General features: G+C 51.8%; 1 protein-coding gene across 3 annotated transcripts; it reads right to left on the minus strand.

Moving 5' to 3' along the window:
• Positions 1 to 176: 176 nt before the first annotated feature.
• Positions 177 to 11,651, minus strand: SMIM29 (small integral membrane protein 29). Of its 3 annotated transcripts, none has more exons than XM_039538416.1 (6): positions 11,592 to 11,651; positions 10,717 to 10,833; positions 7,916 to 8,113; positions 6,485 to 6,510; positions 5,542 to 5,647; positions 177 to 1,274 (listed from the first exon to the last, which is right to left on the minus strand). In XM_039538416.1, the coding sequence occupies exons 3-6, from the start codon at positions 8,024 to 8,026 to the stop codon at positions 1,212 to 1,214; spliced, it is 306 nt and encodes a 101-aa protein (XP_039394350.1). In that variant the 5' UTR covers positions 8,027 to 8,113; positions 10,717 to 10,833; positions 11,592 to 11,651; the 3' UTR covers positions 177 to 1,211. The 3 variants fall into 3 exon arrangements, with proteins under 3 accessions (XP_039394350.1, XP_039394348.1, XP_039394349.1); XM_039538414.1 differs by having other exon boundaries at positions 7,916 to 8,104; positions 10,716 to 10,833; XM_039538415.1 differs by lacking the exon at positions 11,592 to 11,651 and adding an exon at positions 11,552 to 11,582 and having other exon boundaries at positions 7,916 to 8,104; positions 10,716 to 10,833.
• Between the last annotated feature and the right edge of the window lie 461 nt (positions 11,652 to 12,112).

Here is a 12,112-nt window from a genome sequence, read left to right on the forward strand (position 1 = left end):
GGTGGTGAGGTTTCTGTTCTGCTCAGAGGACACATTACCTTTTCAGTCAGGACGTCCCCGGCCCAGCTCTGCAGTTCACAAAGGGTTAACACAAGACAAGCTGCACTTCCCTGCTCTAAGCAGAAAGATAGGAACTACAGATTACAAAAAAAAAGATGAGATCTTGCCAGAGACACTCACATTCACGGTGCCTTTTTATTTACAAAATATAGAGATGAGCTACTATTGAATACAAAAATCATCCACGTAGAAAGATCCACCTTGCTGAACTATTACAGAGTTTGGTTGTTTTACTATCCAGTAGCTTTTGTGCCAGGAAGACTTTTCTCCTCCTTGGCAAATACATAAGGCCTCTTGGCTGAATGCAAAGACAGACAGTTTTGCTCTGCTAAACTCACCCGGTTTTTACTGCATAGCCAAACTGGACCCATCCCTGCCCTGGGGTGACTGGAATCAAAGGACTGTTTCAAATGCACCCATCTGAATGGCCTTTTGCAGGGCTGACGGAAACATGCTTGCTGTCAGCTATTTCAAGATCGCAGCAAAGGCTCCATTAAACTAGGTCCCCATACAGGCGAGCAAGAGATACAATAATCAGATTTGTGCATGGGACTGCCCCATGCAAAGGAACACGCTCAGCATGTGCGTCGATAGATAGGCAGCATGGCAGGAGGTTTGTTCTCTGTGCAGTCAGCAGATGCATCTGCAATACCACAACTGCGTTGGTTTTAAATGGCTTATACCGAAGGGGAGGCTGTGATAAACCGGGTTTCTTGGGGCTGAGTCTCTGAGCCACCCAGCGATGGAGTTTCACCAACACACTCTCAGGATCGACAGCCTCTCTTCTGGGCCCAAGTGAAAAGGCTCAGAGGGTTTTATATCCGCAACCAAGAGGAGGAAAGAGCTGTTCCTGGTCAAAACGTGCAAACCCAAGACTCAGCCCATGCCTTCAGTGCTTCACCGGCGGGAACGCTCAGGGGCAGCACGGGCTGACAGCGCTCGGGAGCTAAAGCCAGCAGGGACTACGCCCACCCGCCGTACCTTGTAAAGGGCAGAATGGGAAGGGGGGGCAGAAGTCGAGCAAAACGGAGGGTGGAGCTTTAAACAATTAACTCCATGTGGGAGAACTTGACGTTAGCACAGAAATCGACAAGAAGAGAGAGGGGTGGAGGTGGTTAGTACATCGCCTGGACACTGGTTGCCGAGCTGCGTTACGCTTTCATGTCCATGAGCGGAGTCCGATGGGGCTGGTATCCACCCCAGCCTCGCATCACCTGCAACAAACAATACATGTTTATTTGCCTTCAAAGTGCCAGGCACACACACACCCTTCAACCTCCTGTGGGCACAAAAACAAGGTCAGGGTTAACCTCTCGGTCAGATAAGGAAACCAAGGCACAGAGATTAAGAACATAAGAACGGCCGTACTGGGTCAGACCAAAGGTCCATCTAGCCCAGTATCCTGTCTACCGACAGTGGCCAATGCCAGGTGCCCCAGAGGGAGTGAACCTAACAGGCAATGATCAAGTGATCTCTCTCCTGCCATCCATCTCCACCCTCTAACAAACAGAGGCTAGGGACACCATTCTTTACCCATCCTGGCTAATAGCCATTTATGGACTTCACCACCATGAATTTATCCAGTTCTCTTTTAAACACTGTTATAGTCTTAGCCTTCACAACCTCCTCAGGTAAGGAGTTCCACAAGTTGACTGTGCGCTGCATGAAGAAGAACTTCCTTTTATTTGTTTTAAACCTCCTGCCTATTAATTTCATTTGGTGACCCCTAGTTCTTGTATTATGGGAATAAGTAAATAACTTTTCCTTATCCACTTTCTCGACATCACTCATGATTTTATATACCTCTATCATATCCCCCCTTAGATTAAGCAACTTTCCAGAGGCATGGAAGGCATCAGGATTAGAACTCGGGAATTCCCAGTGTCCACTGAGGCGGTGAAAAGAAACAAACGCAGTCTGCATCATGAGGGGCTGGTTTTCCTTCTCCCTCTCCACGCGTCATGACCTGAAAATGAGCTGATGCACTGGAAATCCCATGCATCAGTCCAAGCCACAGAGGAGAAACTCTGGATGCTGTCTGGCTAGCAAGGAGATAGCAGCAAACAGCATTCCTCAACTGCATGTAATAAGAGGCAGCTCTTGAGATGCTGGAGAAGCCAGATCAGCTGGAGTGGTCAGTTTCTCTCGTGGAACGTGCGTTAAAGTTCAGTTGAAGCCCAATATCACAGGCCCCATTGCCTGCCCAAACCAGTTATTTTCATGAATTCGTTTCCACCACCCTGTAAAACCTACACAACCCTGCAGACCCAAGCCTTCGGTTTGTGCCCAGAACAGGCAGAACATGGGCAAGCACAGGGGAAATGTCCCCAGCACCTTCCCCTGGCCAAAGGATTGTCTCTCTGAGCCAGTCAAATCATGGCCTCTGTGGAGTCTGCTTGCCCCAAATTAGCACCACTTGCAGCACAAGTTTGTGCAGCGTGTGCACTAGCCCACTTGGAATGGAACTGAGTCTAAACCACTTCATTTCACCAGGGGGCACCACAGTGCTGCCAGAGAGTAAATGCACAGCTTGCTGCTGAACCAGGCGGGATTTGAATCAGCAATCTAGCTCAGAAAAGTGCTATAGGCTGGTTTACATTATGAAGTTAGGTCAATCTAGTTACGTCACTCAGAGGTGTGAGCATAGTTAAGCCGACCTAAACCCCAGTGTAGAATTCTTCCGTCAACCTAGTGCCGCGTACACCGGGAGATAGATCGGCTTAACTGCGTCACCCAGCACGTGGCTTTGCCACACCCCTTAGCGACATAGCTGACTTGACAATGTTTTAGTGTAGACTTACTTACTAAGAAGGCTAGTAGAAACAGGCAAGGATTAAACCCTTTTGATCTAAATTTCCCTCTAGTTCTGATCTAGTGCATTAGGCTCATGCCTAGGACAGTTGGCCTGAACAAGATCACGCAGCTTTGTTGGTGATCATCTCAGCGCTAACACGGCCCCAGCAATCAGCCACGCCACATTCAGCCTGAGTCACTGACCTAATTTCCACACGGCCGATGTTGTTTATCTACAGCGCTTGGCCTCTTCTCAACTCCCCGTCCATCACACCCTTTAAATTAGAGCTTGAGGCCCCACATTTAGGTTTTGTGAAAGCCAGGGTTTTTTTTTTTTTAATTAAATATAATTCAAGTTAAAAATTCCCCTGCTGTATTTGCAACCCAAACACTGCAGCCTTGGGCTAGCACATGAGAACTACAATGGGAAATTGACCTGTTTTCATTATCCAAGTGGAATGAAATGCAAAGCAGTACAAATAATGGAAAGTCAGATCTGAACTTTTGTACAGTTTTTGTAATCTACAGTATTATTCATTCATTTAATTTAAGATGTGATTTTTAAACGGTATATGCCCACTTTATTCTGGAGAGTTTACATTAAATAGTTATGGATTCAGAATGTTCTACATATTTCAAGTGCATCATCATCATCATAAATGCTTAATTCTTATATAGGGTTTTTAAACCAGTGATCTCAAAGCACATTACAAGGTCTGATATTATCCCCATTTCACAGATGGGGAAACAGAGTGAAGCGAAGGACACCCAGGCAGGTCAGTTACAGAGCTGACAACAGAACTCAGCTTTCCTGACCCACAGTTCAATGCCTTATTCCCTCAGCTGTGCAGCCTCCTTTCACCCACGGGTCATGTCACTACAGGCATATTTTAAAGGACAGGATGACCAATACGAGGAAGGGGGAAAATCTTGTACAGATTTTTACTGATCCTGGTAATTGACGTATTACGGGTTAAAGCTCTAGTTACAGCAGATGAAGTTTTCAAAACCACATTTTTGAGAGGCAAGTGGGTATTTCTTAGTATTTTTTTCTGATGCCAGATTTTTTTTTAAATATCCCTCCATTTCCATTCAATGGTTCCTGTTGAGTAACAGCAGTGATATTTAAAGGAACACAGTCAATGTGAATTTCCTTTTTTTTTTTTTTAAATGGACCAAGTGCAAAAAAAAATCCTATTTCTGACAGAGCCCCTTTAAAAAGAACATCTGGTTAAAATCCTTTCAAAAGCAAATGACACAGTTTTTCTGCTCTCTCGTTAGACTTTACGGCTCTTTTCAGCAGAGGAAATACCAATGCTGCAAACACAAAGGTAACTCTACCTGGGAATAGACCCAGTGAGTTACGTGGTAAAATGTTTGCAAGGTTGGAGCCTGACAATACCAAGGAAATCCTTTGAAGTGACTACACAGAATGAGCTGCCAGAGAAAGGACTGTTCATTTCATATATTCATAGGTTCCAACGCAAAAAGAAGCCATTGTGATTATCGCCTCCTGTGTAACCCAGGCCAAAGAACTTCCCCAGAATAATTCCTAGAGCAGATCTTGTAGAAAAACATCCCGGCTTCACTGAAAAATGATCAGTGCTGGAGAATCCCCCATGACCCTTGGGAAACTGTTCCAATGGTTAATTACTCTCACGGTTAAAAATTTACACCTTATTTCCAGTCTGAATTCGTCTAGCTTCAACTTCCAGCCCTTGGATCATGTTAAACCTTTATCTGCTAGAGTGAAGAGCTCATTGTTAACTATTTGTTCCTCCTATAGGTACTTATAGACTGTAATCAAGTCAGTGATTCCTTGACCTTCTCTTTGTTGAGCTAAATAGACTGAGCTTCTTGAGTCTATGACTATAACGCAGGTTTTCTGTTCCTTTGATCATTCTCATGGCCCCTGTCTGAAGCCTCTCCAACTGATCAACATCCTTCTTGAATTGTGGGCACTGGAGCTGGACACAGGATTCCAGCAGCAGTGGCACCAGTGCCAAATCCAGAGGTAAAACAACCTCTCTGCTCCTACTTAAAATTCCCATTTCTGCATCCCAAGATCGCATTAACCCTTTTGGCCACAGTGTCAATCATGTCGAGCTGATTCTCCACCACAACCCCCAACTTGTGCTGCTAAAACGCTGGTGACAGTGATCTCCACTGTTACCATTAACAATACTAGATACAAAGTTTCCAGACCAAAAATGCGGTTTGCCAAGTTGACGGTGACCCTTTGAAACGTAGCATTTACAACAGCCCTTAGGACTTCACCTGCAGGAGCAAACTCCCTGGGAGACTACACAGAAACCTGAATCACCCTGTGATTACAGGCCAACAGTAGCACCAAAAGGTTGTTACTTGCCCACATAACTAGCCACTCAAGCACTGATTCTGGTCCTGTGCTCAGACCCCATCCCCCGTGTCTCTTGTACAACACTGCTGAATGCACAGTGCTCTCCTGGGCAGATCTTCTACAGCAGATGATTTAGGATGAGGAACATTGACCGGAGCAGCCTGGATGCTCGGTAAAGTGCCTCCTCACGTTCCTCTCCGGCAAGCACGTTACCCCAAAACCAAACGTGACCTGCGCTGGGGACGACCGGCTCCAAGTGGCATCACGCCCACTCATGCCGCCCGCCCACAGCCGCCCTCACGCGTGGCCTCTGGACCTTCGCAGCTCACCTTGGTGTCGTCTGGATCCCCCAGCAGCTCCTGTTCAGCCTCGTGCAGGTCCTCTGCAGGGTCGTAGCTGTACATCGGTAACAGGTGGTGACGTAACCTGTCAAACCTGACACACGCAGAGACAGGGGACTGTGAGGCTGCTCTGGGAACCCGCAGACCCGCCAATGACCCAAGGGTGACGCTGATGATAGGATCACACGGCCAGCAGAGGGGGGGCTGAGTCACGGGGGCTGAGATTTCCAGAGCCGCCTAGGGGATGTAGACACGTTCCTTGCCTTAATTTGAATGTCTAAACAGCTTTGAAAATCTCACCCCAGGTCTAGAGCCCATGGGCCAAAGCCAGCACTCCTTCCTCATTCAAAGCTACCATCTCGCTGTTACCCCACTCTCCTCCTCCGTCTCTTTGTTCAATCCACCTGCTGGCTCCTCTTACACTCAGGTCTAAGCTCCTCGGGGCAGCGGAGTGCCTAGCACACTGGGACCGAGCACAATGATGAGTCAATGGGAGTTTGGCCCGTGCAAGGACTGCAGCATTTGAGCCCACAGCTATTGCCACCACAGGTCACAGCCGCACACAAAGGATCTGGCGTCACAGAGCCGAGGATCCAAGTCAGGTGGAAGGTGTTCTTTGCCACAGAAGGTGGACGTGGACAGACCCAGGGGACAGAGGTTAATTCTCACTGCACACCCTCCCTTCCCTTAGCACCATTCCTGATCTAAGGGGAAGGCCCTAAATCTAAAGGGACCGAGTGAGGACAGCCAGTGAGTTCTCTCCCAGACACACAAAGGCCCCCGTGGCTCCCCCAAGTGAGTCTGGATCTACTCTGTCATCTCCAGCTAGGCCAGTGCTGCAGATGCCGTATGACCACCCCTCTTCTCCAGCCAAAGCAAAAACAGACATCCTTTCCCCAACATACCAGCAGCCTCCAGACTTAGCACTTACCTCCTCTTCTTCTGAATGTACATCATCTGCAATGGGGGGGGAAAGCATGTAGTGAGCAACCACACAGCCCATGGGTTGGCGTTAAAAGTGAGTTTGGCACTAATGAAAGGGGCTGGCCAGACCTGGAGACTTCCATTTGGATGGCGGCAGGACTATCTTTCCCCCCATAGCATCCCCTGTCAATGGGCCTGGCCGGAGATCTCCAGACACCTGACGCCGGATTTTCAGGACAGCTCCACATGCTGGAGGGTGAGCTCTTTGGAGACACTGGCCCTAGGTGTTGGCGAGGAGTTGGCCACCTGGGAAGAGCCTGTTCCAAAGCAGCTCAGTCCATACCACTGCCATCAAGCTGCCAGCACCGGCATCTGATTTGTGACCCGGACACACATTCAGCAGGAAGCGGATAAATCCGCTCATTTCACAGACAGCTGCTGGGTGGCCTGCAAGCAGTACCCATCCAGCTGGCAGAGACGAAAGGCTCTGGACCCCATCACCATAGGCCAGGAAGGACCATTAGAACCATCTGCTCTCTAGGACCTCCTGCACAGGACAGGACAGAGAACCTCACCCAATGATTCCTGCATTGAGTCCATGCCTTGTGATCAAGCTAGAGCACACGTCCTTTAAAAAAATTTAAAAGGCCATCCAATCCCCTCACCCCATTTATAGTCTACAAGACACCACCCCAGGGATGGGCTTTGGCCCATCATTGCCCACTTACAATGAATCCTCCCTTCACATGCAACCCCACCACAGGTCTCCCCGCCTCAATTCGAACAAAACTGTTTGGGGCACGAGGGTCTCTCGGGTTTTGGTTTTAGATCTGAGCTCTTTGACTGAGCAAGCTGCCTGGGCCAGCCCGGCTCTCAGGAGCCAGATGTAGCCAGATGTTTGTGGAGGCCTCTAACAACTGAGAAAGAGAGTCGAGGCACTTCTGTGGTTGTATTTAAATGCCCAGTGCCCTCCCAGCAGGAGTGCAATCAGCCAAAAGTCAGAGACAAGAAGCCACCAGGCACTGTACCAACAGTGCAGATTCTGCCAGGCCAGCAGAGAACCGCACCCTCCCGGATCACACTCTCCCCAACTCTTTGGGGACGTCAGTGCTGGGGAAAGGCCTCACATGGCCACCCCTCGGGTGGACTGACATACTCTAGCCACAGAGCAGGGACAGCCCAGGCAGCAGCAACTCCAGCTCAACACACACCGACATAGGTCAGCCCCAACCTGGAGAGACCACGTCTAGGGGCGAGAGAAGAGTGTGGTCTCCACGGGGCCCATTCAGCCCTTGGTCTCTGCCAGAGCTCCCAACGTGATCTGCACTGGGACCAGCAGCCACCGAGGCAGTTACAACTTTTGGTCAATGCCTGGATTTGAACCAGCGACCTAGAGGATCACACCATGGGGGCTCCCAAACAAAAACAAGTCTCTTACCACCACCACAACGATGCCGATGATAGTGATGAGGAAGAAGGGCACCAGGACGTACCCTACTAAGGAGTCGCTGGAGGTCCCGGCGGAGGTGGGAGTGGTCGTGTTACTCATTGCGTCGGAAGCAGCTGCTTGAGGGGAGACAGAGGGGTGGCTCCGATCTTCATCAGGAAGACAACGTCTTGGCTAACCCTCTCGGCCGTAAACAAACAATCAGAACAAGATCGTAGATTTAAGATTTAAGTTTAAGATTCAAATCAGTTTCTCCCATTCAGCTGCCAAATTCCAGCCCTCCCCGGAAGGATGTGAAGCCCCCAAATTGGTACCACGGCGTATAACATGAGTCATGAGACTGACCGTGACATCCAATTCAAGCTGAGGAAACATATTCAAGCCATTGGTATGTAGCCTAGCAGGCTGCTTCAGGCCCCACCCAATGCCCATTAGGGTCAAGGGAAGGCGTAACAGGTAAGGGATCGGATCCTTAGCGTTTAAACCTATGAGCATGAATAATGGGTAACGCACTCAGGAGGGGGATACTTTAAAAAGCTACCCATGCTGCATAGGGAAACTGCGCATTTAAAAACAAGCCTGAGTGCATCTATTAGGCACTCGCTGAGCATCTGCTTTCCAACGCATCGCTGCGCTCAGAGAGCGCGGCCCAGCCACAGAGCCCAAAGCGCCCTGCAGCAATAACTTCACCCCCATTTTTGACAGATGGGGAAAAACGGAAGCACAAAAAAGGGGGAAGCGATTTGCCCAAGACAGAGTCATGGCCCCAGTGCAAATGTGGGCCAGTCCCCTCTCTCAGTTTCCCTATCTGTTAAAACAGGGATGATGCTCCTCCCTTCACCCTCCTAAGTCCCCGGGCGTGAGGCAGACATCTTGGTAATGTTTGTGAGGCGCTGAGACGAAAGGTGCCAGAGAAGGACACAGCCCCCTGCAGTGCTAGGTAATACTTGCCTGCAACCTGGGCAGGGATTAAAGCCCACACACCTCACCACTGCCCTGTCGTGTTGTTGCATCTACTAGAGAGAGAGAGACGGGCCTGTGGTTTAGGCACTGGCCTTCAGGACCTGGATTCAGTTCCCTGTTTTGCCACTGACTCCTGTATGACCTTGGGCAAGTCACCCTCTTTGTGCCTCCGTTCCCCACCTATAAGATGGGGATGGTAATGCTTTGTTTCTCCTCCCCTTTGTCTGTCTCACCGATTTAAATAGTAAGTATCGTTCCTCACTACATGCACGTACAGCTCCTAGCACACCAGGGCCCTGATCTCACCTGGAACCCTAGGCATTAGCCTGACACCAATAAGAGCACTAGGCTCAAGGAAATGCCAACACATCTTCACGGCCACACTGCTGCCACAGAAACGCCCAGATGAGGACATCGCTTCAGAGACGGCTCACAGCCCCTAGCACAATGAGCCCTGGGTGCAGCGGTAACACGAATAATAATTAACATTGCGCCATTTGGGGATGTGAGAAAAAACAGCCCAGCTCTGTCTCAAATCTCTCCTCTGTGACGCTGGCACAGAGACCTCCCCCAGCAGCTTAATCCATGAAAGAATCTCTGCCGTAGACAAGTATCTCAGAGCACGAGTTTGCAATACGCAGCACATACAAAAACTCTCTTGAGATGGATAAAGACACACATTGAAATCAACAGCAAAGGCCAGATCTTGGCTCGGGAGCTGACCTCCGAGCTTTCTGGAGTCAGGAAACGCCCTGGAAGCCCTTAGCCAGGAGGATGCATCTCAGATGAGCACAATGGGCCTTTATCCGCTACAGGGAATTACCCAAAGACCCATAGCCACAGGGAGCAGCTTGACAGAGTCCTGTGCAGGACTCATCCCAGGCCCCACCACTGTTTACTGTTTGTATTACCGTCGCACCTCGTGATGGCCCACGAGCCCATTGTGTTAGGTGTTACACATCAACAAAAATGGTCCGTGCCCCAAAGAGCTTCCAATCCACCATCAGGTCTCTCCTCCTTTGAAGGGATGCTGGCAGCCAGTCGAGAGCCAGGTTTGGGGGAAAGGAGGCAGAATGGTCCTAAGAAATACTGTCATGCTTGGATGCAAACATTCCCCACCGGCAGCCCAAACCCCACAGCATTAGTCTAGGCCATGGCATCATTAATCCTGGTATCCATGATTTACTTATCCCTGCCCCAGCGTGGGGGGATGGAACAGGAAGCCTTGAGGGCCTTTCCATCCCTACATTTCTGTGGTTCTGTCTGTATCCTCCAGACAGAGCACAGATGGCTTACAAACCTTGAAGGCTTATTTCGGATTCGGGGTGGGAAAGCCCAACAAAGAAAGAACAAATGTAAAGTCTGCATGAGGGACAGCACTCAGACTCGTCCTTAAAGCCCATCCGGAACGGACACCGTAGCAGACAGGCCTGGAGTCTCCTTGCGCTCAAAGGCCACAAAAAAAAAAAAAAATTAGAATTGTAACATCTATCTTATGTACGCACTAGACTCATAGAAGTCAGCCTGTATTGTCCAAGCAGAAAAGAAATGCAATGAATAAGGCTCTAAAATCCTGCAACAGGCTCAGCACAGGTGTCGGCCTATTGACCCCCTATAGCAGGGATCTGCCTGTAGGGAGCCCATTGCAGGATCAGGGCCTGCACACATAGTGAGAAATTAGCACTTCGTTATCTATAGGGTTATTGCTAGAGGCACTTATTGTTTTTAACCTGGTGGCAGCATCCCCCTTTACCCGCAGAGTTCTCCATCCGCGTACACATAACACCCCCTCCCAGGTCCCCCATTGTTAGTGCATGGCCCTGCTCACCACCAAAAACTCCACAGCGCTTGGGCAGTGTGTGCAATGGCTGCTGCTGGTGAGGCGTCACTCCCGAGACGTGTTCATCACCCTCTCAGGAGGCTTTGCGAAGCCCTACAGCTAGGTCCTGAGGAAGGACAAGCACAGGCTCAAACTCAAGCCCGGCAAGAAAACCCTGCGGGCTAGTGTACAATCCCTGCAGCTTGCTGGGCTTTCCCCTAACCCACCCCCCTGCAGTCCTGCTGCAGGCCCCAGAGAGACTCCTGACTTCCCCTAGTCTGGCCACCCTTCCCTTTCCAGTACCTCGCCTGCCAGCTTCCACTTCTTCTTTACCCTGCTGCACCCCACCCCACCCCTCTCCCTGCTGCACAGCACCCACCCTCCCTTTACCCCGCTGAACCCCCGACCCCCTTTCCCCACTGCACCCCAGCCCCCTCTCCCTTTACCCCGCTGCACCCCTCACCCCCCTTCCCACTGCACCCCAGCCCTCTCTCCCTTGACCCCGCTGCACCCCCCCTTACCCCACTGCACCCCCCGCCCTCTCTCCCTTTACCCCGCTGCTTCCCCCGCCCCCGCCCCCTCTCCCCTTACCCCGCTGCACCCCCCCTTTCCCCGCTGCACTCCCTCTCCCTTTGCCGCCACCCCAGACCCTCCCTTTGCCCTGCTGCATCCCCCCTCCCCAAACCTGCCGGCTCTCCGTTTGCTGCCCCCCCGCCCCGTCCCCGCCCTTTGCCCTGCGGCATCCCCCCTCCCCCAACCGGCCGGCTCTCCGTTTGCTGCCCCCCCGCCCCGTCCCCTCCCTTTGCCCTGCTGCATCTCCCCGGCCTGCCCCCTCCCGTCCCCACCTTTGCATGCCACGAGCTCCGGACAGCGCCAGCCCCTTACCTGCCGCCCGGCCCAGCGCACCCTCTCCTCGCCCCACCCACCCGGAAGGGCCCAGAGGCGCGTGACTGACAGCCGGCTGCGGCGGGGCGGGGCCTCAGCCGGTGCCGGGCAGGGGGCGGAGCCGGTGTCGGCCCGTCCCGGCGGGGGCTGCTGGTGCAGCGGAGAGCCGGCAGGGGGCAGCAGCTGCTCGCATCCATGGCCAGGGCCAGCCGGCCAGCTGGGGCGGAGGGAGCTGGGGCAGGGGCAAGGAGGAGGAGGAGGAGGAGGAGGAGGGAAGGGATGAAGGGCCGGGTGCGGGGCTGTTACCCCAGTAGCCCTGCAGGGGATGGGAAGGGTTTGCAGTGGGGCAGCCCCCCCGGGAGGTGCTGTCAGGGTCACACCAGCTGGGAGCGCCCCATCCGCAGGGGTGCTGCCCTCCCCCAGGCCGGCTGCATCTTTGGGGGTGCTGGGGGGGTCTTGCCATGGGGAGAAGGGGCAGCTTGTAGCTATGGCAGTGGGACAGGCACTGTCTGCCCAGGGCC

Source organism: Mauremys reevesii, linkage group 4 (genome assembly GCF_016161935.1).
Source record: "Mauremys reevesii isolate NIE-2019 linkage group 4, ASM1616193v1, whole genome shotgun sequence".
NCBI classification, from domain to species: domain Eukaryota; kingdom Metazoa; phylum Chordata; order Testudines; family Geoemydidae; genus Mauremys; species Mauremys reevesii.

Bases quoted from the DNA above. Each gene is read 5' to 3' on its own strand.
- SMIM29 (XM_039538416.1), bottom strand. From the start codon at position 8,026: ATGAGTAACACGACCACTCCCACCTCCGCCGGGACCTCCAGCGACTCC. The intron at 5,648-6,484 runs GTAAGTGCTAAG...TGCGTGTGTCAG, and splicing joins TACATTCAGAAGAAGAGGAG to GTTTGACAGGTTACGTCACC. The intron at 1,275-5,541 runs GTGAGCTGCGAA...TGTTTGTTGCAG, and splicing joins GGGATCCAGACGACACCAAG to GTGATGCGAGGCTGGGGTGG.